Raw genomic sequence first — 21,864 nt, 5'->3', positions numbered from 1 at the left:
TCCAGGGACCTGGAGGTTGTGGGTTCAATTCCTGCTGCGGGTGACTGTCTTTGAGGAGTTTGGTGTGTTCTCCCTGTGTCCGCGTGGGTTTCCTCTGGGTGCTCCGGTTTCCTTCCACCGTCCAAAAACACACGTTGGTAGGTGGATTGACGACTCAAAAGTGACCGTAGGTGTGAGTGTTGCCCTGTGAAGGACTGGCGCCCCCTCCTTGGTGTATTCCTGCCTTGTGCCCAGTGATTCAAGGTAGGCTCTGGACACACTGCGACCCTGAACTGGATAAAACGCTTACAGATAATGGGTGGATTATATTTTTTAAACTGTTTAATTAAAATTCAAATTAGTACATGTTACCCTCACCACAAGCATAAAATAATACTGATTGAAAGAAATTTTAGACTACATCACCCTAAAACTTTCTGCATGGCACAGACTTCCACTATATTAGTGCATTATTTCTTGTGCTATTTCATAGTTTATAATGCAGCAAATAATATATCACAGCTGCCCTTCACTTGGCAAAACTGGGTTAAAATTCCAGCCTGGTCAGGAACATCATATTATACCAGTAATAAAACTTGAGTCTCCCAACACTGCAATAGCCTGCATCTGTAACATAATTTAAACTGTACGTTATTCTGGATAAGAGCATCATCCAGATACCACAAACATGTCCAAGATTTTGACTGGTGTATTTTGTATCACACATGATGGGACAAGTAGCCTGCTGCAGCTGAAGTGCAAACTAGGATCATGATTTCACTGTGGTCATGCAGTGACCAAGAAAATCCTCCAGCGTGAAGAGAAGGAGCTGGGCATGTCCATCAGTGGCTACATGCTCTCAGTTATCATACACTGACCCTCCTACTTCAGCTGTGGACAGCTTCCAGCGCCGAGACTCCACCACTGCTGAAAGCATGGGGACTTGATGCTGGGGGCGATTAAAGGAGTGTCTACGGTCTTTTCCAGCACATCAATGACCGAGAAGAGATCTAACTGTAATATCTGCCAGTCTGCCATGACTGCTCTACATCTTTCTGCTCTTTTAGGTGAGGCGTCGTTTTTTTCTTTTAAAACTAAACAGAACATTAGTAAAGAGCATTTTTGTGGACACTTTTCTCTCCAGACTCGGATGAAGCAGCGTGTTACAGAGCCGCTCTTTGTCGGCGTGGACGTTGTTTAGGAAACAATTTGTGGTTCTTGTTCCTCAGAGTTTTTTTTTCTTCGCGCTCGTGCCAACTTCAAAGAAGCGCGGAATATTCTCGAACTCCTGTCAGGAGCCGTGTAAACTGGGGCTGATGAGTGTGGTGTGTGTGTGTTTGTGTGTCATTCAGCTGCTGTGGTGGTGCTGCTGGCGGAGGCTCAGCTCCAGCTGCTTCCCGGTTCCTGCAGCTTTGACCAGGGCACATGCGGCTACACCTCGGACCCAGAATTCGCCTCATGGATCGTCAACGACGAAGGTGAACACAGCGCCCTGCTCCGACACAAATTATCAGCTCATACAGCCGCCTTTCAAAGTAGCAACAAACGCTTTGTCTATTTCTTGAGTGAAAATGAGTCAATGAATCAACATGAATAAGAAACAAACGTTCGCTCTGCAGGTTTTAATACAATAAAAAAAGTAAACACGGTTAGAAGGGTGTAAACCATAGGCTGAGGTGTAGTGGACCTGTGTTCCTTGAAGTGATGGAGTTCCATATCTTTTGCTGTGAGTGGATGAATAAAACATCTTTTCTGTATCTGACTAATCCTCACAGCAACTTTCCATCTGCTAGTGAAGTGTCCTCAGAAGAATGGAGGCTGTTAAAGAGGCAAACAAAATGCCCTTCATTTCTCAACTGAGTGAACAGTTGTCTGCAAACCTTTGGACATATAGATAGTGCAGATGTGCTTGAGCTTTGTCAGCAAATGACATGGGTCCATGCGTCGAGAACTGGTGTCTGGATCTGAGAAGCACAAAGCAGTGGTTAACTTAGGAACCCTTTGTTCTCTGAAGTTGCTGACATACGGAGATTTTTTATGGTCTCAGCCTGCACCCACAGGAACAGTTTTGCATTTAAATATCTCACTAAAGGCAAAACTCTGTTCATATTTACTGTGGTCCCAGAAGCTGTAAACTGTTAAAGAGGATGTACTGTTTTTGTTTTTCCATGTAGCCTTGCAGTTACAGATTTTCACCCTGACAAATGGATTCAGGCTCTTGAACACATTACTGACCCCCAAAGGTTTTAACATGCAGTTATTAATTATAAGGGTTATACACTGATGAGTCACCGGATTAGGAACCTTGTTTCTGCATTCATTGTTCGTCTTATCAGCTCCACTGACCATACAATTACAGACTGTAGCCCCCCTGTAAGGTATGATTAGGGTGGTGGATCATTCTCAGCGCTGCAGTGGCAGTGACATGGTGATGGTGTGTTTGTGTTTGCTGTGCTGGTACAAAGAGATCAGACACAGCAGGGCTGCTGGAATTCTTAAACAGTGTCCACTCACTGTCCACTGTGTTAGACACACTTACATCGTTGGTCCACCTTGTAGATGTAAAGACAGAGACAGTGGCTCATCTGTTGCTGCCCAGTTGATGTTGGTCGTCCTCTAGTCCTTCAAAAGTGGACACAGGACGCTGCCCACACTGCACTGTTGTCTGGATATGTTTGGTTTGGTTGATTATTCTCAATTCTAGCAGCCTTGCTGTTTCTGATCCACTTGTACCAGCACAACACCCACTAACACACCACCACAATGTCAATGTCAATGCAGCTCTGAATATGATACCTGCTCTGTGGTGGTCTTCTGGGGGTCCTGACCATTGAGGAGCAGGGTGAAATGGGGATAAGAATGTATGCACAAAAACAGGTGGACTACAATCTGCAATTGTAGAACTACAAAGTGCCCCTGTATAGTCAATGGTGATGATAAAATGGGCAATGAGTGTAGATACAAGGTAGTTGTATTTAATCCAGTAGTTTAATTCTAATTCCTAAAATCTACAATTTAATCTCAGTCTTGTAACTAGCATCAGACTATTCTTAATAAATTAGGAGTGTTTATTTGTGTATGATCCCAAAAATAGGTTTTGCTATCATTGTTAGCATGCCTTAAATCGATATTGTCAACAGTAGCCGTTGGAAAGCTGTGTGGCCTTGACTGTTATGCAACAGATTTTACTAGAGGAGAAAGTAGACAGGACTGGGACATGTGCACTGCAGCTGGCTCAGAATCAAACCAAAGCAGGTAATTTGGCCGCATTGAGGGCTGCCAGGATTGCCAAAAATCTCACCCATGAATCGGCACTTTGAATGTGGTTGCACCAGATTTCCTCCAAAGGGTCATTAAAAAGCAGCATAAACCCAGACTGTGCCTTGACCGTGTCTCTGTTTGGTTTCCCTGGCAACCTCAGGCCAGTCTCCATGGTGGAAACACAGTTGAGTGCCCCGTTGCTTGCTTGGAGTGCAGTTGACAGTCCTGTAGCATGAAAAGAAAACGACAAGTTTTTTTTTTTCATAATAGAGATGACCAGATAATTCATATTTCTTTTAAAAAAACTGACACGGAAACCATAATTATTGTTGAATACAGATGCTTAAGTTGTTGCTGTATATATTTTGTTTATAATATTGTTAAACATGAGGGGATCCTTAGAAAATTGTATATTTAAATCATTTAAGACAATATGGCATGACTTTATATATATATATATATATATATATATATATATATATATATATATATATAGACCACAATAATTTATTAGTATGGTGTAGGGCCTCCTTTTGCGGCCAATACAGCGTCAGTTCATCTTGGGAGTGACATATACAAGTCCTGCACAGCGGTCAGAGGGATTTTAAGCCATTCTTCTTGCAGGATACTACGTGATGCTGGTGGAGGAAAACGTTTCCTGACTCGCTCCTCCAACACACCCCAAAGTGGCTCAATAATATTTAGATCTGGTGACTGTGCAGGCCATGGGAGATGTTCAACTTCACTTTCATGTTCATCAAACTAAACTTTCACCAGTCTTGCTGTGTGTATTGGTGCATTGTCGTCCTGATACACGGCACCGCCTTCAAGATACAATGTTTGAACCATTGGATGCACACGGTCTTACTGGTGCAATGTACAATTAATGAAGATTGGCCACCAGGCTGCTCCAATTTAGCCATGAAACCTCCCACACTAAAATGACAGGTGTTTCAGTTTCATTGTCTAACCCCTGTGTATATATATATGTATAAGCACAAACAAATTTATCTGTGCCCAAATCTTGCTCATAGAGTTTACCACCTGCTAGTGTTTATCTCAGCTATGTGTCATGAAGATCATATGCTTCACATTAACACTGGCTGGCTGTCCAGTACATTTGGGGACAGCTCAAGGCCTAAACAATACTTGGCCCAAAATCAAGTGACAGAAGCAGTTTGATGATGCAAATATTTACATCACTTCTTTTCAGAATGCTACAAACACATGTTCATTTTCTATCCATTTTGGTCTGGACACTGTATGCTTGAAGATTATTCAGATTCACAGAGATAAACATCAGCCAAACCTTCACATTCACAGAAACACATGCTCCCTTCTTTACTTTGGTTTATAAAATGCTCAACAAGTAATTCTAAGATTTGTTTTAGGACTTATTAATTTATTCATACTTTCTGCTGGAATTAACACAATGCTACATATCCTGCTGGATGTTTATTAGTAATTCCTAAGTGATTTTCTGTGTGGAGGAATGACCTTGACCTTTTACAGTGACTTGAGCTTTTACAGTCATCGATGTTACATGGCAGTGTGTCTGAGAAGAGGAAGGGCTCATTTTTGTTCCAGAGCTGAACAAGAACTCAGCACTGACCCTAATGTCCTGGTCTCTCAAGGCTTTAAAAACAGCTGCAGAAAGCATTTGTAAGTGTTTTGAGATGTAAAGCAGACTTAGATGGGCTTCTGTTCAACATCTATTCTTTTCCAAATGGAGAAATATACAAGCAGGCTGATTTGGAAATAATCTTCATCATTGCACAGTCTGTGAAGTAGAGCAGCTGCACTAAGTGGGAAATTCTAGGGGGATTTCTGGGTTAAAGTTTTGCTCGCTGCGACGAAGCTCAGGTGGGAGTTACACCATGCTGTAGTCACTGAACTACAGTCTTCTAGATCTGGGTTTTACTGAGTCAGCTGTACATTTAATTGAACTCCATCCGTGAATGACATCACCACTTGCTTGCATGTGTCTAGACTAGTGATTAGAGCCACTAGTTGAAGAGGAAACTTTGCTGGCACTCAGAAAGGAAAATGAGGTTTTCCTTTTGAATTTTGCAAAAAACAGATTCAGAGCCTCAAGGAATGACACAGTCTTTATGTGTTTACTGTGGTCTCAGACATCAAAAAACAATTGGTTTACCACAGCAGTTCCTGATTTGATTTGAAGGTTTATAGAGTTGTACACTGATAGGTTATTGACTTTCACCTTCATCCCACTTCATCGTTTTTTTAAATGATGGTGCAGAAGAATCCTCTGGTGAATATTTCAGGGTTTAAACTACATAATGAGCTAATGCAGAAAACTTAAGAGTGCAAGAAAAGTGGCATGGTGCAACAGGTAGTGTGACTGCCATACAACTCCAGGGTTTGAGTCTGTGCAGAGTGTAGCGTGTTCTCACTGTGTATGTGTAGGTTTCCTCTGAGTGCTCCACTTTTCTCTATGTACAGTGTTTACAGTTGTGAGTGTGACTGAGTGAGTGTGTGATGCCTTGTGATTTACTGGCATGCATCCACGTTATGTGTCTGCCTTGCATCCAGTGATTCTGGGTAGGTTCTGGATTCACCTTCACCCTGAACTGGACGAGCGATTACAGACAATGAATGAAAAGTGCAAGAAAAACCCTTTAGATTTAAAGCATCTCATAGACCCGAAACACCTTCTGTTTTTGAGTTACTGTTACTTCAGAACATACCCAAAATTAACTCTACCACCCATGGAATGGTCTAAAACCGCGGTTTCACCAGTGAAACACCACATACTGAGGTAGTTATTACTTTTGGCTTACACAGTTCCGTCTAAAGCTTCGGTATTTGCTCATGGACTAAATAAAAATGATGGCAAGAGCCAAGCCAAGGTGTAGGAGAGGAGCATGTTTTTATAAAACAAAAAAGGAAGAAGAGACAGAGGAATAGACATCAGTGACATCTGGAATGAATCACCCTCACTATGAGCACATCTGGAGGTATCAGAGAAGGCTGTAAAGTTAACTGCACCCAAACAGCTCTCTTATGTCTGATACTTTTTGAGAATGTACCAATTTGGATGCATATATGTCAACAATGATTACTTTATTCTGAACAAGTGATATTTCTGTCCTGTTTTCAAATTAAACTGTTTAAATCCAAATGAAGCCTGTTACATATGCTCTAAACAGTCTACTTGGACTGCAGTGCTAAGATGAACATCAGTTCTATCCATTTTGATCCTTTATTTCCAAAACCCCAATTGGGGAAAAGTGGTGATATAGATCACACATGTTTTTTGACCCATAGACTCTATGTTAATGGTGGGCAGGCACCATGGACCACCCATTCATTTCATTTAGTCTCTGCACTGGAATTAATCCTTAATTGTATTGTCATTGCAAATGCGTTGTCTCATTGTGCGTGATGTTGATAACATACACTGTATGCATTATTTGACTTTGATTTAGTGAAATGAGCTTTTTGTTTAAGTGGAAAGTCTTGTATTGGCAGAAAGTGAGAAAGGACCCTGTATTAGTGGTCTTTTAGAACTTGGTGCATAAACAGTAGAATGAAATTATTCATCAACCTGCCAATGATATCAACTCATGTCAGGGTGTTGATTTAGACCTCCATCTGTTTTATAGAAACAGATGTGGGTCTTCTGTCAAACATTTGAGTGAAATTGTCAATGCACACTTGTACACCTGTAACGTTTATGTTCCAAAGGTTAGAGATGTAGTTTAATTTTATTTTAGAGATGATTTGATAGTTTGGGCGGCACGGTGGTGCTGCAGGTAGTATCGCAGTCACACAGCTCCAGGGACCTGGAGGTTGTGGGTTTGATTCCCGCTCCGGGTGACTGTCTGTGAGGAGTTGCTGTGTTCTCCCCTTGTCCGCGTGGGTTTCCTCCGGGTGCTCCGGTTCCCTCCCACAGTCCAAAAACACACGTTGGTGGATTGATGACTCAAAAGTGTCCGTAGGTGTGTGTGTGTGTTGCCCTGTGAAGGACTGGCGCCCCCTTCAGGGTGTATTCCTGCCTGGTGCCCAATGATTCCAGGTAGGCTCTGGACCCACCGTGACCCTGAAATGGATAAGCACTTACAGATAATGGATGGATGGATTTGATAGTTATGTTTCTATTCTTTGATTTCATTTACAGTTAAAAAAACATAATTGCTTTTAGTCAGCAACAGAAACATTTTGAAAAGCTAGGAGTTGATCACTTTTGATGTCCAGTTTGTATGCAGGCACATTAACAAGTACAATTAATACATATTGTGTTATTCTTGCAGGTCGCTTTATATCAGCAGACTCCTCGTTCCTGGGGGAAGCTGACAGGGCTGTGCTGGTCAGTCCTGAGCTTGAACAAGCTGAGTGGAGCTGTTTGCGTCTGGTCTACCAAATCACAGGGGCAGGTTCCCTTGGGGTTCATCTGCGCCCCCATGGAGAGAGCTTTGACTACATGCTGTGGAGGGCAGACAAACCTTCTGACAGCTGGCTCATTGCCAGCATAGATCTCCACAATATTTCTGGAGCCTACCAGGTAGCAGACATGGAACAGTGATCTCTGTGTGTGTCAGAAAGGAAGGAAAGGAAGAGAAAAAGTAAAAAAGCAGATACTCCCACAGACTGTGTGCACTGTAACCTAATGTATCTAGGGTTTTCAGAGTTCCAGAGAAGGCTTTAAAAAACAAAAAATGTATTGGAGCTCTGAGTCTGAAACAAAAAGCATTGTTGCTTAACATGCCTTAGAGCCTCAGCTTTGACTTTTTGGCGACAGTTTAAGAAGTCATTATTTACTCTAAGACCATTCATTTTGGTTAAGTATTGCTGGGAATTACATATAATAGAGGCCACAGATTGAGTGTAAGATGGAATCAGTGTAAACGACTGAACTGAAGTTGACTGTGTTTAATGTGCCCCATGAATAATGATCACATAGCGAGTAAATCCGTGCAACTTATTTTCAGTTCATGCGCATACGTCACTTAAATGGCCTAACCATATGCCATATTTACACTGATATATATATATATATATATATATATACACACACACACACATTGAAAAGCACAGCCCTATATATTTTGGATTGTTGTTTATAAACTGCACCGTATAGCCGTATTGGTCTAGCTTCTTAGATTTAAGAGCCACAGAAATAAGAGCTTTGACATACTAATATACTGTGGCTGTTTTCACACTTAAAAGCATTACATTTGTCAGGCCATGTGAATGCTTTGATTAATCCAAACACCCCACAGAACGTCTGGGATTGGTCAGAATGGCCACAGCACATGATAAATCAAAATAAATCACCCTAGCACAAACTCCAGGTAAAGTCTGAGTGAGTGCATGTGTGAATTAAGCCGGTAATGCTCCAAATAATTGAAGAATTGCGATGTATAGTATGAACTGCACGCGCTGCACAGGCACAGCTCCATGCCGAAAGCACACACAACATTCTCCAGAGTTTCCCCAGAGTTCGTATGTGAAATGTCTATACAGTAGTCGGATTGTGTATTGTAAACATCAGGATTGAAATGTATTTCCAAGACTGATATCATGATAATGATGACCAAATCAAACATTGTCCCGTTTTTTTTTTTTATTTGATGCAGCTTTTAATGGAAGCTCGTCCCAACCAAGAACCAGGATGCAGTATTGCTATCTTTGAAATTCACATTATTCCAGGCTTCTGTATAGGTAGGTCTATTGATTTCTTACATTGTTTTATACAGAAAGTTATCTTCTTTGATTTTGCTGATTCACTAGTGTTTTGGACTTGAGGAATAAAGAAATGATGGCATTGACATGCACATATGTGCTGAACTTCTGAGCAACTGCAGTTCTGTTGCTGCATAAAGGTGCATGAACCTTTACAAGATTACCTAAACATAAGCACATTTATTACTCTGCCTTAGAATGTAGCTTTGAGGAGCATCACTTGTGTGGCTACAGTAACCAGTGGAACCCTAATGTGAACTGGTATGTGGGAGGCAGCCTTACCCGAGATCCTCAGTCCAATCTCCCTGACGACCACACCATGAATAACCAAAGAGGTATGAATGAACACATTAACATCTTCAAGCTTCATTAATTCAGCACAGGCTGCTGACACAAGCTTTCAAACACTTTGTAGTTTCTTCAGCCTCTTCCCAGCACCCTTGTCTGATTGCTTTCTACTCAATATGCTGACTCAGTCCATCCTTTGTGTAAGGACTCTACTGAGTGAGACATGAGCTACATTGCTAATTCTGTGTTCTTACCAGTCAAACTGTATTGTGTCTTAGAGATTAGAATACACATTTCATATTCACACAAACTCTGAGAGTCCTCATTATACTCTCTGCCATGTTGTCACATTGGGTAGCCAAATATCTATGGTTATCTAGGACGGATCAACAAAACACTGGTTCTAGAGATTGCCTTTTGCATTTTAAAGTTAAAGCAGCAGTTTGGAAATGGTGCGTTGAGGGAGAGGTATTCAGCTGGTTGCAGTCTTCCATTAAACCTTTACCTTTAACATTAAACATTGCACCTTTAACATTAAACATTTAAAATAACATTTCTTGGGTTAAGTCAACTTGAAGGCATTCTTAATATTTTTCTCATAATCTGATGATGGAAAGGGGTGTAATGATGTGATTCAAAAATAATATTTAGCCTGGCTAAAAACATTAAATATTAGTTTTATTCCAAATGCCCCTTTAAAGTTGAATCAAAAAGAAGAAAGGTTCACATATTTCTGAATATGCCTTGTTTTAATAAAACTCTGAACTAGGTCACTACATGTATGTGGACTCGGTGTATGCCAAGGGGTTCCAAGAAGTGGCTAAGCTTGTGTCACCGATGACAAACACACCTATGGCCGGCTGCTTGTCCTTCTACTACCAGAGAAACCAGGCCAGGGGCAACTTCTTCTCTGTCTTCACAAGGGACCAGCTGGGTCACTATGAAGAGATCTGGAGGCCTGAGGTTTACGCAACTACCACCTGGAAACTAGTCCAAATAGATATAAAGGCGCCCCATCCTTTGGAGGTCAGTACAAGTAGATTATGTAACATTTAGTACTAGTTTGTGAAAAGATTTTGAAGCTTTACACAGTGCTTGATTTAAACATGCAGCTCAAACTTCCAAAAAAAGAAGTTGGTTTGGATATATGAAATACGCATACCGTTTTTGACTGTTTTGGTTGTAAGTGGACTTTACGTAATTGCAAAACTTGGTTTCAAAATAACCTGAATAATAATGTTATATAATAATAATAATGTTAAAATTAATAGCATAAGCAGGCTAAAATCTGCAATTGAATTTAATGCCTTGACTGAGATATTGTTTTATTCAGTTTTTTTATCTGAATATTCTTAATTAAATCCGGCCAAAGCGGGCACTGAAATGTAGGGCAGCACCATCGACTGCCCATTAATCACCCCGTGAGGCTGCACTGCACGGAAACATAGTGTCAGAGTAAGCAAGAAGCTTCAGATGTCTCCTGGTTGCAGGGTTCTCAGCATTGTTTCTCGATGTTGCACAGCAAAGTTATAAACAACTGTCGCATTCAGTTTGGGATGCATTTAATCTCTTAGTGTTTAAATGTACTTTTGTCTTTGAGACTTAGGAACTGAAAAACTTTGGCATGGTGTTGGGACGCACTGTAATATGGTGCTTTAATTCCTAATTTTTACTATAAAACACCTAATTTGTACTAATATTCATTATTTTATTATTAAGTTTAACATATTTCCTTAGCTGTCACTCTGGTGCAGATAATCTGTATTCCCTGTAGTAATGGATCATATTCTAAAACGTCTAAAATGAGGTAGAGTGATGTTGGTGACCCCAATCATAATTCAAAATCATGACCTTATCTGAGTAATACTCTAATGGCTGAATTCCTTTCAGAATCCTAAAGCAAAATTTCAACATCGACTGCAGCCATCCCAGAAGAGTAGAGGCTTTAATGCAGCAAATGGGGACAAACTCCCTGTTAATACCCTTCTCAGTTTCAGAAGAAGTGTTTCATGAATTTGTGGATACAGATGTTTGGACACCAGCAGAATATCTCAAGTCACCAGTAAACATTTTAGTTTTGGGAAATAGTAGATTTACAGATTTTTCTTTGTTAGTTGGGAGTCGGTTACTCCCAAAGTTGCACTTATGCAGAAATATAATTTACCAGCAGTTGATTTTTAATTTTTTTTATTTTGCTGTAGCCCCTCAAACACAGTGGCCTCTGTTTTGGCCTTTTCATAACGTGCCCTTGACAAATACAGTAAAATTAATTGTACTACAGTTTCAAATATGGAGCATGTGCAGTCTTACGTAAGTTTAAGGAAAAAGTGTTTTTTGCCAGCCCCATTCACGTAAACATGCTGAAGAGGGATAGATTTGTACAGGCTCTGAGACCGCTTTGTTTGAAGTTCTGCAGCCGCTTCTTTAGTACCGTGTAAATAAAGAGACTGAAAGTGCATGAGAGGGTCCGGATATCACCTCATGCACATCGTGTTTGGGGTCTTTAGCTCTCTGTAACATTGTTTTGATAGAAGAACGCTAGAGTATTCAGCCAGAACAACATTTCCAAAAGATTTGGGTGGTGGGGGGGAGGAGTTGGTTAGCTTCCCCAGATCAGTCCCAGTGGATTGCTCTGTTGTACAGTATTCTGTGTCCATTTCTCAAAATATAAATCATAAGTTTGTCTGTACTCTGTAAACAGTTCACTGGAAGCTTTGTGACCCAGTTTTATGGCAGTGAGCGATGTCCACTTGTGATAGAGTTTGTGCTGGAATTCATTAAGCTGAGGTTTCATTAAGAGAGGCTTTTGTTTCTTGTGTGTGTAGGTGGTATATGAGGTAGCCTTCAACAGTCCTCGTGGTGGCTTTGTGGCTGTGGATGACATCAGCTTTTCTCCCCAGTTCTGCCACACTGAAACAGGTCAGTGTAGTTGTGTTTCATAAGGAGCAATAACATGACTTACGCAACTCTTCCCCATCCAATACACCACAGTGCTGCTCTCTGAATGCAGCTTTCCTGTTTAATTTCTCATCTTCTTGTGACTGTAAAAAAAAAAAAAAAAAGACAGGAAGGACATCTGAAACACCACAATATTGAAACAACACACAATCCAAATACAGGGAAAACAAAGCAAGAAAAATGTTGGTTTAGTAAGAATATTGAAGTGAATGTTTTGTTTGGTCGGGTGGAGCTGGAGTGTGTCTTTCAGGTTGTGCAAGTAAGACTGAAATGAGACTTTCTGTTAGTAGTGCTTATTCTGTTTCACTGTAAGGAATGAATTACAAGAGTATTATTTATTATCTCAAATGAGCTCTTACCACAGAAATGAACAGCTTATACTTTCCCTCCTTTTACTATTTATCTTCAGATAAGAGTGTTAATCTATCTACACAGTCAGCTTCATTACCCTGGTCAGAAATATTGGTTTATCTTTAGATGAGTCTGTGTTTTGCTGTTGTTTTTTGTTCCTTTGCCAGTACTGTTCTCTCTGTCTGTCTCTGATTTTAAAACTTATTAGACGGAGACAAATTGTCTGCACATTGAACTATGTAAACAAAATGTAGCCAGCGTATGTAGAATATATGGAAAAATTCTTTTTTCGTTTTTTTTTCTTTTTTTCATTAGCCACAATGGGAAATTCCTACTGCTCAGCACATTTTGACAGATCCTAAACCCAAAGAATTTTCCGGCTGATGTTAATGTTGTGTTTTGTTTCTGTGTCTCTGTGGCCATCCCTCAGAGCCCACCTTTGACCCCTCCATAGCTAATTGTGACTTTGAGGAGAGTTTGTGTCAGTACTACCAGGAGCATATTGGAGGAGCCGTCTGGAGCAGAGTCTCTGTAAAACCAAATGTCTACAGGATTGGAGACCACACTACAGGATCAGGTATGTGTCTAATAATACTCAGTATCACATTTTATTATATGTTGGAAATGCATTGCCAGTTTGATTAATCACAATAGTGCTGTCGTTAATTCAGAGTAATTTGATGCAAAAAATAAATATATAAATAAAAGAATAAATACATTTTTAGCTATGAGAGGACATGAAGTTTCCACCAGAATTCATGCATTACCCAAAATGTTCAGAATGAATTGAAAATAAGTTAGAGTTTCCAGTTTTCATCACTGATTTCTACTGTCTTCTTCTGCTTTCTATTTTATTGTTTTGGTTTGTTTTGCATTAGTTGAATTATGAATAGTTCTGTCACTAGCATGGTTCAGTGGAGTTGCTGTTTATGTCATATGAATGTTTGCCATAATTTGGCCTTTTTTGATAGTCTGAATGGCAGATTTGAATCTCTCAGTACATAATGTAATTACAAATGATTATTTTAAGTCAGCAAGCACTGAGACTGTGCACTACACTGATTTTCCACAGGTAAATAGTATTTTATGGCTCTGTGACAAGCGTTTTCCATAAATTCAATCAATGGTTTCCAAAATTATGACAAATATTGGCTCTGTGAAGAACATTCTAGCCAGATTCATACATAATTTATGTTTTCCTATACATCTTTTATGGACATACATATAAAATTAATATCAAAATGACCAGTGGGTAGTTTCCACAAGTAAATCCTTTAACTCTTTCAAAATGCTTTGATGGAACTCATTTTATATTAATGGCTTAAATTCAAATGCTTCACCCAAGGGCAGTGAATCTGCATTTTTCAGGGAAACAGAATACATAATAGGATTTTATGGATACTTTTCCAGGCTAGAAAAATATTCAGTTGCAAATGGATCTTGAAAGTGTAACATATTCTAATTCTGCAATTAATTAGTATTAAGATGTTGAGAGTGGAGATTATTCTCTCATTTTCAACTTTGTCTCCTCATGCCTTAGGGTCCTTCCTAATGGCTAACTCTCGTTTTACCTTTCGTCCGAGCTATGTGGGGCGTCTGCATGGACCCTATCTGCCCGGCAACCACAAGTATTGTCTTAGATTCTACTATGCCCTGCATGGCTTCAAGAAAATTGACAACGCTCTGGCCCTTTATGTCTATGATGAGAAGGACATAGCTCAGGAGAAGATTTGGACAGTGTCAGAGAGCTCTAGAGGTGTGTGGACGGAGGTGGAGGTTACCTACCATAAACCCATGTCTACTAAGGTAATTTAAAGAGAATATAAGCAAAGAATTTTAAAAACGTAAGTAAAGAATGTGATGGATTTGCTTTATCTTGAGTTCTCTGCCTCGTGTGGAGCATTTTGTTAAACATGACTGGGTGAGTGAGTGAGTGAGTGAATGAGTGAGATATAGCCAGTTCCATGATGTGCTTTTTCTTTGAAAAATGTAAAATCTTTCTAACAAAATTAATATTCACATAAAAATAAGAACTGAGCAACTGAAACCATCTAAATTGCTAGGAATTTTGGTTGATCCACGGTAAACAATACAAATTGTATAATTTAAAACTTTTTTAAGCTGTTGAATCTGAATGTAAAGTGAAGAATGTAAGAATGTAAAGTCTGAATGTATTATACCACTTTATTAAGAAGTTAATACAGTCCTGAGGACTTAATGAAACATCTTTAACATGCTTTGGTCAAAATACTACAAGGATCAAATAAAACAGCACAGTTCTCATGCTGTCTACGGCCCAGGCTTTGCGTAGGAAGAAAAATAGCTTTGCTGAGTTCTTATGTCTACAAAAAAGGTTTAACCATAGGTGTAATTCATGGTGTGTATATGTTCATAACTCTTCAGTGACAACCTTTGTACTTACAGTATTTGAACCACATTGCTGCTCATACTTCATTCAACACCCATTTGCTTGACAAACATTTCATGTCCTCTTTTTTCAGATAGTGTTTGTCAGCATTTGCAGAAACTTCTGGGATTGTGGGCTTGTATCCCTTGATGATATCACGGTGACGCTTGGAGACTGCCGCATGACTGCAGGTAAAACGGCCTAAGCTCGCACTCCTGAAAACTCCTGAAGATATTCTCCTATCCCTATCTCAAAATTGTCAGTACCATAATGAACCAATGGGAAAAGAGTAAATCCAACATCCAGTCACTTTTAGTCATTTAAAAAGTTGTGTTTTAAAAGAAAGGTCATAAGTGAGAGTTTATACACAATGTATCACAACAGACATTCAGTACATCATGTTGCTTGTTTGTATGAGCATAAATCAAATATGTAATTAAGTAACTCAATTAAAATACAGCAGGTAGTGTCGCAGTCACACAGCTCCAGGAGCCTGGAGGTTGTGGGTTCGATTCCCACTCCGGGTGACTGTCTGTGAGGAGTTGGTGTGTTCTCCCTGTGTCTGTGAGGGTTTCCTCCGGGTGACTGTCTGTGAGGAGTTGGTGTGTTCTCCCCGTGTCCGCGTGGGTTTCCTCCGGGTGCTCCGGTTTCCTCCCACAGTCCAAAAACACACGTTGATAGATGGATTGGCGACTCAAAAGTGTCCGTAGGTGTGAGTGTGTTAGTAAAGGTGTGTGTGTGTGTGTGTGTGTGTGTGTGTGTGTCTGTGTTGCCCTGTGAAGGACTGGCGCCCCCTCCAGGGTGTATTCCCGCCTTGCGCCAAATGATTCCAGGTAGGCTCTGGACCCACCGCGACCCTGAACTAGATAAGTGCTTACAGATGATGAATGAATGAATTATAATGTCCAAAAGGACATTATGGTATCAATATTACATTTGTATTTTACAATGTTGTACTATACATTATAGAGGTTTTGGAAAAAAGAAGTTGATAATTTCTAGGGTTAAACTGGATTGGACGGCACTGTTTTGCCATTTGATGATAAAAATAGATCACAAGTGCTGTTTGCTTTCAGACCAGGCCTAAGTGGGGAGTACAAGTGTCAAATAACCCTCATTGTTTATAGCTCTATAAAAAAAGTTCTGTTTGGGAGCGTGGTCTTAAAGAGTACATGGTTATAGACACAACAGTCTTGGTCTAGTGAATTAAACCTGCAGTAAGTAAACGTTTTATTAAGAAATATGCACATTTCTCTGCAAACCTGTCTCAAAAAAGTTGTTTCAGTTGTTACACTTTTTTGCAAGAATGATAATAGGGTGCAAACCAGGCAGGGACCTTGTCAATTTTTAAATAACTGCTGGTTTTAGACTTATATGCGCTGTAGCTGCAAAAAAACATCTACTTATGTGAACATAGAAATTAAATGGGCAGTGCCCATTCAGCAGGCAAAAACAGAAATAGATGTTTAACCACTCAGCTCTCTGAAGGAGACATAAGAAAGCAAATGGAAGAGCTTTTGTGAGCAACCCCAAAATTCAAGACAGGTTACAATGTGGTTGTCCAAGATATTCCTATAATCCTTTTCTTTACAGAAGAGTCTCTTTTTTAAAGGCAGAACCCGTGTGCTGTGGTTTCAGGGCCGATGCGACCACCACCCGGACACTGCTACTTCGAGACAGGAGACTGTGGTTACACTGAGGAGAAAAGTAGTAAGAAAATACACTGGTTACGCATTAGAGGAAACACGCCCACCTCTTACACAGGGCCCAAGGGGGATCACACCTTAGGGGTAGGTGAGTCAACAACATACCTGCATAAAACTTCTGCTGTGTATTAGCAAGCACTCTTATATCTTTAAATTGGTGTTTTAATTTAATAACAGCTACATTTATTTAGTTTATTAGTTAATAAACTACATGTATAGTCACCACAACATGTCACCACATGTTATATCACTCTAAACATTTCTCAAGTGTCCCATTCCTGCTTCCTGTTTTTAAAATACATCTATAACTTCTCAGCACACATTTTCTTCTGTATATTTTAAGCTTTAAACAACAACCACAAAGCCATACACTAAATTTCACATTTGGTCATTTTTTACTAGCACCATAAATTTTTTACCTTATATTCTTATTAGCCCGCTAATTAACATTTTGTTCTATGGTTACTGTGTCTCTAAGGGTACTACATGTACATTGAGGCGTCCTACATGTTGCACGGTCAGTCAGCAAGGCTGCTGTCTCCAGAGCTGCGAGGGTCAGTAACACCTCAGTGCCTCACCTTCTACTATCACATGTACGGCTCAGGTACAGGAACGTTGAGCATTCTTCTGCGACGAGGTGATAGTCTGAAGGAGAAATTGCTCTGGAAGAGACAATGGGAACAGAGCATCTCATGGATGAAGGCCACAGTAGATTATGATTCTTCAACCAGGCACAAAGTGAGAGCACGGACACATCTAAAATCAGAAACACTTAGTTCATTGATCACGCTGGACTTTAAAGTGGTCACATTTTAAAAGATCAAAGACAGAAGGGGCAAACTAATGTTTTCAAGCAATGTTCCCTGAGTGTTTCACAAGCCATTTTAGGTCACTTAATTCTTTTTTCTTTTTTTTGTCAGATAATATTTGAAGCTATCAGAGGCCCTTCAATAAGAAGCGACATTGCTATTGATGACATTGTATTCACAAAAGGACCATGCAATGGTACGTATGTTCTGCAGAATGTGCTCACACAGAAAATAAATATTTAATTGCTGTTCAAAGAAAAACATGCATCTCCACAACAATAAATTTATATGAGAAGGAAAAAACTGTGGAATCAGTGGAAGTCAATGTAGCATTTTTTAATTCAAGTAATTTTGAAGCATTACTATTGGGCTATTCATTATGAGCTTTTCACACAGTGTGAAGGACATATGCTCCTATGAGGTAGAAAACTAGAGTATGAGACGTTTTTCTTTTGACCCTGACGTAGTTCTGGGCGATAAGAGCACAAATCAATACCACGATTACGATTAATGAACAATTAGTTTGATTTTGTATTTTTGACCCTCATAATTGTTCCTCTCATTTTCTCTCAGTGTTTACATTTGACTTATTTTTGTTCATTGTCGTATTAACTATAGTCAAACGCAGCAATTCAAACCACAGACGCTGTGCTTTTCTTTGGTACGAGCGGCTTGATTCGCTCGGTCAGCCTCTGTGTTGAGGTTGCTTCCCTGTGGCAGATAGGGGCAGAATCTACAGCTTGGAAGCATGGTTTTAAAGGGACAGTACATGAACACACAGTGGGTACATAACAGAATAAAAATAATTGATATAGACAAGATTATGTCAATGAGAAGTTCTGAATGTTGATTTCGATTCATTTTTGATAATTGCCCAGTCTTACAGTGATGATATGAACAGCGTATTTTCTAAATGGCAAAAAATGTTTTTGTTAAATATATTTTAGTGTTTGCAATTGTCACGTTTCACGGGGTGGACTGACGGAGGCACAGAATACTTTGTTTTTGTTTTCTTTGGTTTAAAATAAAGACAGGCAGACTTGGACAGAAAGACTTAAACAGATACCTAGACTAAAGAGACAGATACTGACTAAACCTAAACCGAGGGAACTAGACAGACAGAAAAACCTAGACAAAGGGAGCTTATACAGAGAGAGCTAGTAGACGACAGACAGAAACCACAAAAGTACAAAAGCACAGGAGAGGAAACACTAACAGACCAGAGAAACAAACTAGAGAGGTACAAGGAAGAAAACAGACAGAACAAACCGAAGCGAGGGACAGACAAACTGGACTGAGCAACATAATAACGGAAGCAAAACAACCAGACTGAGAATAGGAACGAGAACGAGAATGACCCAAAAAAAAGACATGACTAGGAAACAAAACAACACAACATGACATGACATGACTTTGGAAACAAAATGACTTGACTAGGAGAGAAAAAGAAACAACACGACATGACTAGGAACATAGCAAAACAAATGACCAATAAACGGAAGTGACACAAGGGAGCTTAAATACATGAACTGACGAGACACACCTGAAACAGATAACGAGGACTGCGGACAAGGAGGCGGAATAAAGGTGGGACAAGGGTGGAGGCAAGGACAATAACAGACAGAGCCATGTGCAGAAAGAGCACATGGCGGGGAAAACAGGCATGACAGGACGAGGGCGTGATAGCAATGCATAAAATATATATATATATATATATATATATATATATATATATATATATATATATTTCCACATATAAACAAATACATGTAGACTTCTTTATTTTCAGTCAAGAAAATCTGTTTACAATAAATCATAATATATACAAAAATATATAAATATTTAGTTCATATATTTTAATGATAACACATGGAACAAAAAAACATAACAGGCCTATTTTCATATGGTGGTTTGCAGCTTTGAGGCTGAAGCTTTAACATCTCTAAGTTGCCTGGTATAGAAACCTAAGTGTCAGGTTAATGTTAGTTTTTTGCTCCAGTCAAGTCTTCTGCTTAGAAGACACTATAATTGATTCACCATATTGAATCCTTTTCTATGATTTACATGGGTTGTGCAGTCTTCTGCTTTTAGATTCACAACAGGATGTGTGGTTACTAATGTCTTAGGTTATGTCCTTTTCCATAGCTGATACAATAACTTCTTTCACTGAGGCATAGTACAATATCCAGTCTGAGCTGAGTTAGGATGATGCACAGATGCTAAGTTGTAGCAGACATAGGAGTAGAGGAGGGATTTCATGCCCTGGAACTTGTGCAAGCCTGGGGCTCCCTGTTAAGCTCACAGAGTTTTGTTACTGTAGCTACTTGAGTTGGAGCTGCCAGTGAAATGTTCCAGGGCTAAGATTTTTTTTGTCCTACATAAAGAAAGAGGTGAGTTACTATATCTAAATGGTATCGAATTGGCTTCTCTCCCTTTGGGTAAGTTGGATGACCCTCCTTCCCCCTGTCAATCATTTGTCTGTTAGCACAAGTGTTAAAAATGCAAGGCAGAAGGAGCTGAATTTTTGCCAGACATATCAACAAAACTAAGAGAGACAGGCTCGACAGGATTTTGCCAGTAGTCAACTGGGCAACATCTGACATATTCCCACCACACTGAAACACTCAAAAAGATGCAGTGTCTGGCTCATGCACATTTACACTACTAAACTGGTTATTGCTATATGAATGGGAATATTGTTTGAGCATGTAAAGACTGAGAGAGAAGGAAAAATCTCTCTTTCTATCTTTTTCTCTCTGTTTGCCATAGATCCCGGAGACAGCATCTCATACTCAGGATTCTCTGAAAACTTCAATGAAATTGAGTACTGAACAAGGCACTGGAATATTGATGTGTGTTTGTATATGTTTTTGTTTTGGGGTGGATTTGTGTTGGGTGGTGTGGAGAAATGTATTTTTACTATGCATGACTAAGCTGAGAGACACACCTTTTTCATTCTTCTCTAGTGGGAGATAGATAGTGTCTAGATGATAATGTAGCCAGATTTTCTTTGAGGTCACACAGACAGCTTGGGAACTGTCTTGTTTTATACAGCTAGCATATCAGTTATGGAGCATTCAAAAAGCTTGGTTTTATTTTCTCTAATGACGTTACCCAGCATATTTCCTTTATCTGATCAATGTGACTCTTAAAGGTATATAATTGCTGAGGTAAAAGTTGTGTTGTTATGTTTGAATATCACAAACACCCAAAGAGAATGGACACTTTGTATTTATGCAGTACAAAAATTAATATTTTTTAATTTTTATGGGCTCACTGTTTCAGTCAGGTAATGTTTTTTTGTGGAATATTTGTACAATTATATTAAAATGCAATCAAGCAAAGACCAATTTCCTCAATAAAACATATAAAATAAACTTGTGTCTTGGGATGACAGTGCTTTTAAAACATTTGTTTGCTTACAAAATAAAGTAAAAAAAATATTCAAAATTATAGATGGTCAAAAACTGTTGTGGTGCAAACTATGGCCTTTGGGTTATAGGTTAATGTTATATTTTACATCCCTCTGGTGCATGGTGATGTAATCAAAAGTGGATTCTTGTTTTCTAGGCCAGAAAAAAATGACTACACTCTCATGAACAAAGATGAATAGGTAGTAAATGTGTTATTTTGAGCTCAGTCTTGTTAACTAGGGTGACCAGGCGTACAGTTTTACCCGAGCATGTCCTCTTTTTTAGACTTAAAAAATGTCCGGGCGGAATTTCACAAACGTCCGGGATTTTGTTTTTCTAGAGCTTACATAGAACTTCGAGAAGCGTTTCGTTCACAAACTAGTCCCGCCCTCCCCTACTCCGATTGGTTTGCTTGAGTGAGAAGGGGGAGTGGTGAAGTAGCCTAAAATCTTCTGATTGGACGGTCTGACTGTAGAGCTACCGTTATTGGTTGATGACTTTCTCTGTAAACATTTAATTGGTCAGTCTGCACGTCAGTAGTCCTTGTTTACGTCAGGCAAAGCTCATGTACCCACCCTCATCTCGAGCAGCTATGCCGAAACGTAAATGTAAGTTCTCGGATGAATTAAAAAAGAAATCCCCATGTTTTGTGTAGCAAATAAAGGTATAAAGGACCTAAAAGCACACATAGGTTCAGCTAAGCATACAACGAGAGGCGAGAGCTCATCACCCCACCGTCCTCTTTTTCTGCATCTCAGATCTGGTCACCCTAGTTAAACTGGTTAATGGTAGGATGCTGCCACCCTATGGGAAGAGCTTCTTGTTTTCCAGAAGAACGTTTTGGAAGATTTCAGAAAAGTAAAAATGACTAAATATTAGGATAGAATCACTATGCAAACTGCAAGTACATGAAATCCAACTGTGTGCTTTAAGTTCATTCGTCTCCCTGGCCTATGTTTAAATTGTACTTAATATTTTTTCCTTTG

The 21,864-nt window shown here is 39.5% G+C and overlaps 1 protein-coding gene across 2 annotated transcripts; it reads left to right on the top strand.

Moving 5' to 3' along the window:
* The first annotated feature begins 917 nt into the window (after positions 1-917).
* Positions 918-20,731, top strand: LOC136677250 (MAM domain-containing protein 2-like). Of its 2 annotated transcripts, XM_066654735.1 has the most exons (14): positions 918-1,046; positions 1,332-1,457; positions 7,515-7,765; positions 8,841-8,925; positions 9,144-9,281; positions 10,004-10,260; positions 12,060-12,153; positions 12,974-13,120; positions 14,084-14,349; positions 15,045-15,141; positions 16,589-16,744; positions 17,135-17,394; positions 17,577-17,661; positions 20,235-20,731. In XM_066654735.1, exons 1-14 carry the CDS (start codon positions 926-928, stop codon positions 20,294-20,296), a joined length of 2,145 nt encoding a protein of 714 aa, XP_066510832.1. In that variant the 5' UTR covers positions 918-925; the 3' UTR covers positions 20,297-20,731. The 2 variants fall into 2 exon arrangements, with proteins under 2 accessions (XP_066510832.1, XP_066510833.1); XM_066654736.1 differs by lacking the exons at positions 17,577-17,661; positions 20,235-20,731 and having other exon boundaries at positions 16,589-16,740; positions 17,135-17,349.
* Positions 20,732-21,864: the final 1,133 nt, after the last annotated feature.

This window comes from Hoplias malabaricus, chromosome X2 (assembly GCF_029633855.1).
Source record: "Hoplias malabaricus isolate fHopMal1 chromosome X2, fHopMal1.hap1, whole genome shotgun sequence".
In the NCBI taxonomy this organism is placed as follows: domain Eukaryota; kingdom Metazoa; phylum Chordata; class Actinopteri; order Characiformes; family Erythrinidae; genus Hoplias; species Hoplias malabaricus.
This window is presented reverse-complemented; position numbering and strand designations above follow the sequence as displayed.

Excerpts from the sequence above, each read along its gene's own strand:
- LOC136677250 (XM_066654735.1), top strand. The coding sequence starts at position 926 with ATGCTGGGGGCGATTAAAGGAGTGTCTACGGTCTTTTCCAGCACATCA. Across the intron at positions 15,142-16,588 it reads AGACTGCCGCATGACTGCAG|GGCCGATGCGACCACCACCC; the intron begins GTAAAACGGCCT and ends CTGTGGTTTCAG. Across the intron at positions 17,662-20,234 it reads CACAAAAGGACCATGCAATG|ATCCCGGAGACAGCATCTCA; the intron begins GTACGTATGTTC and ends TGTTTGCCATAG.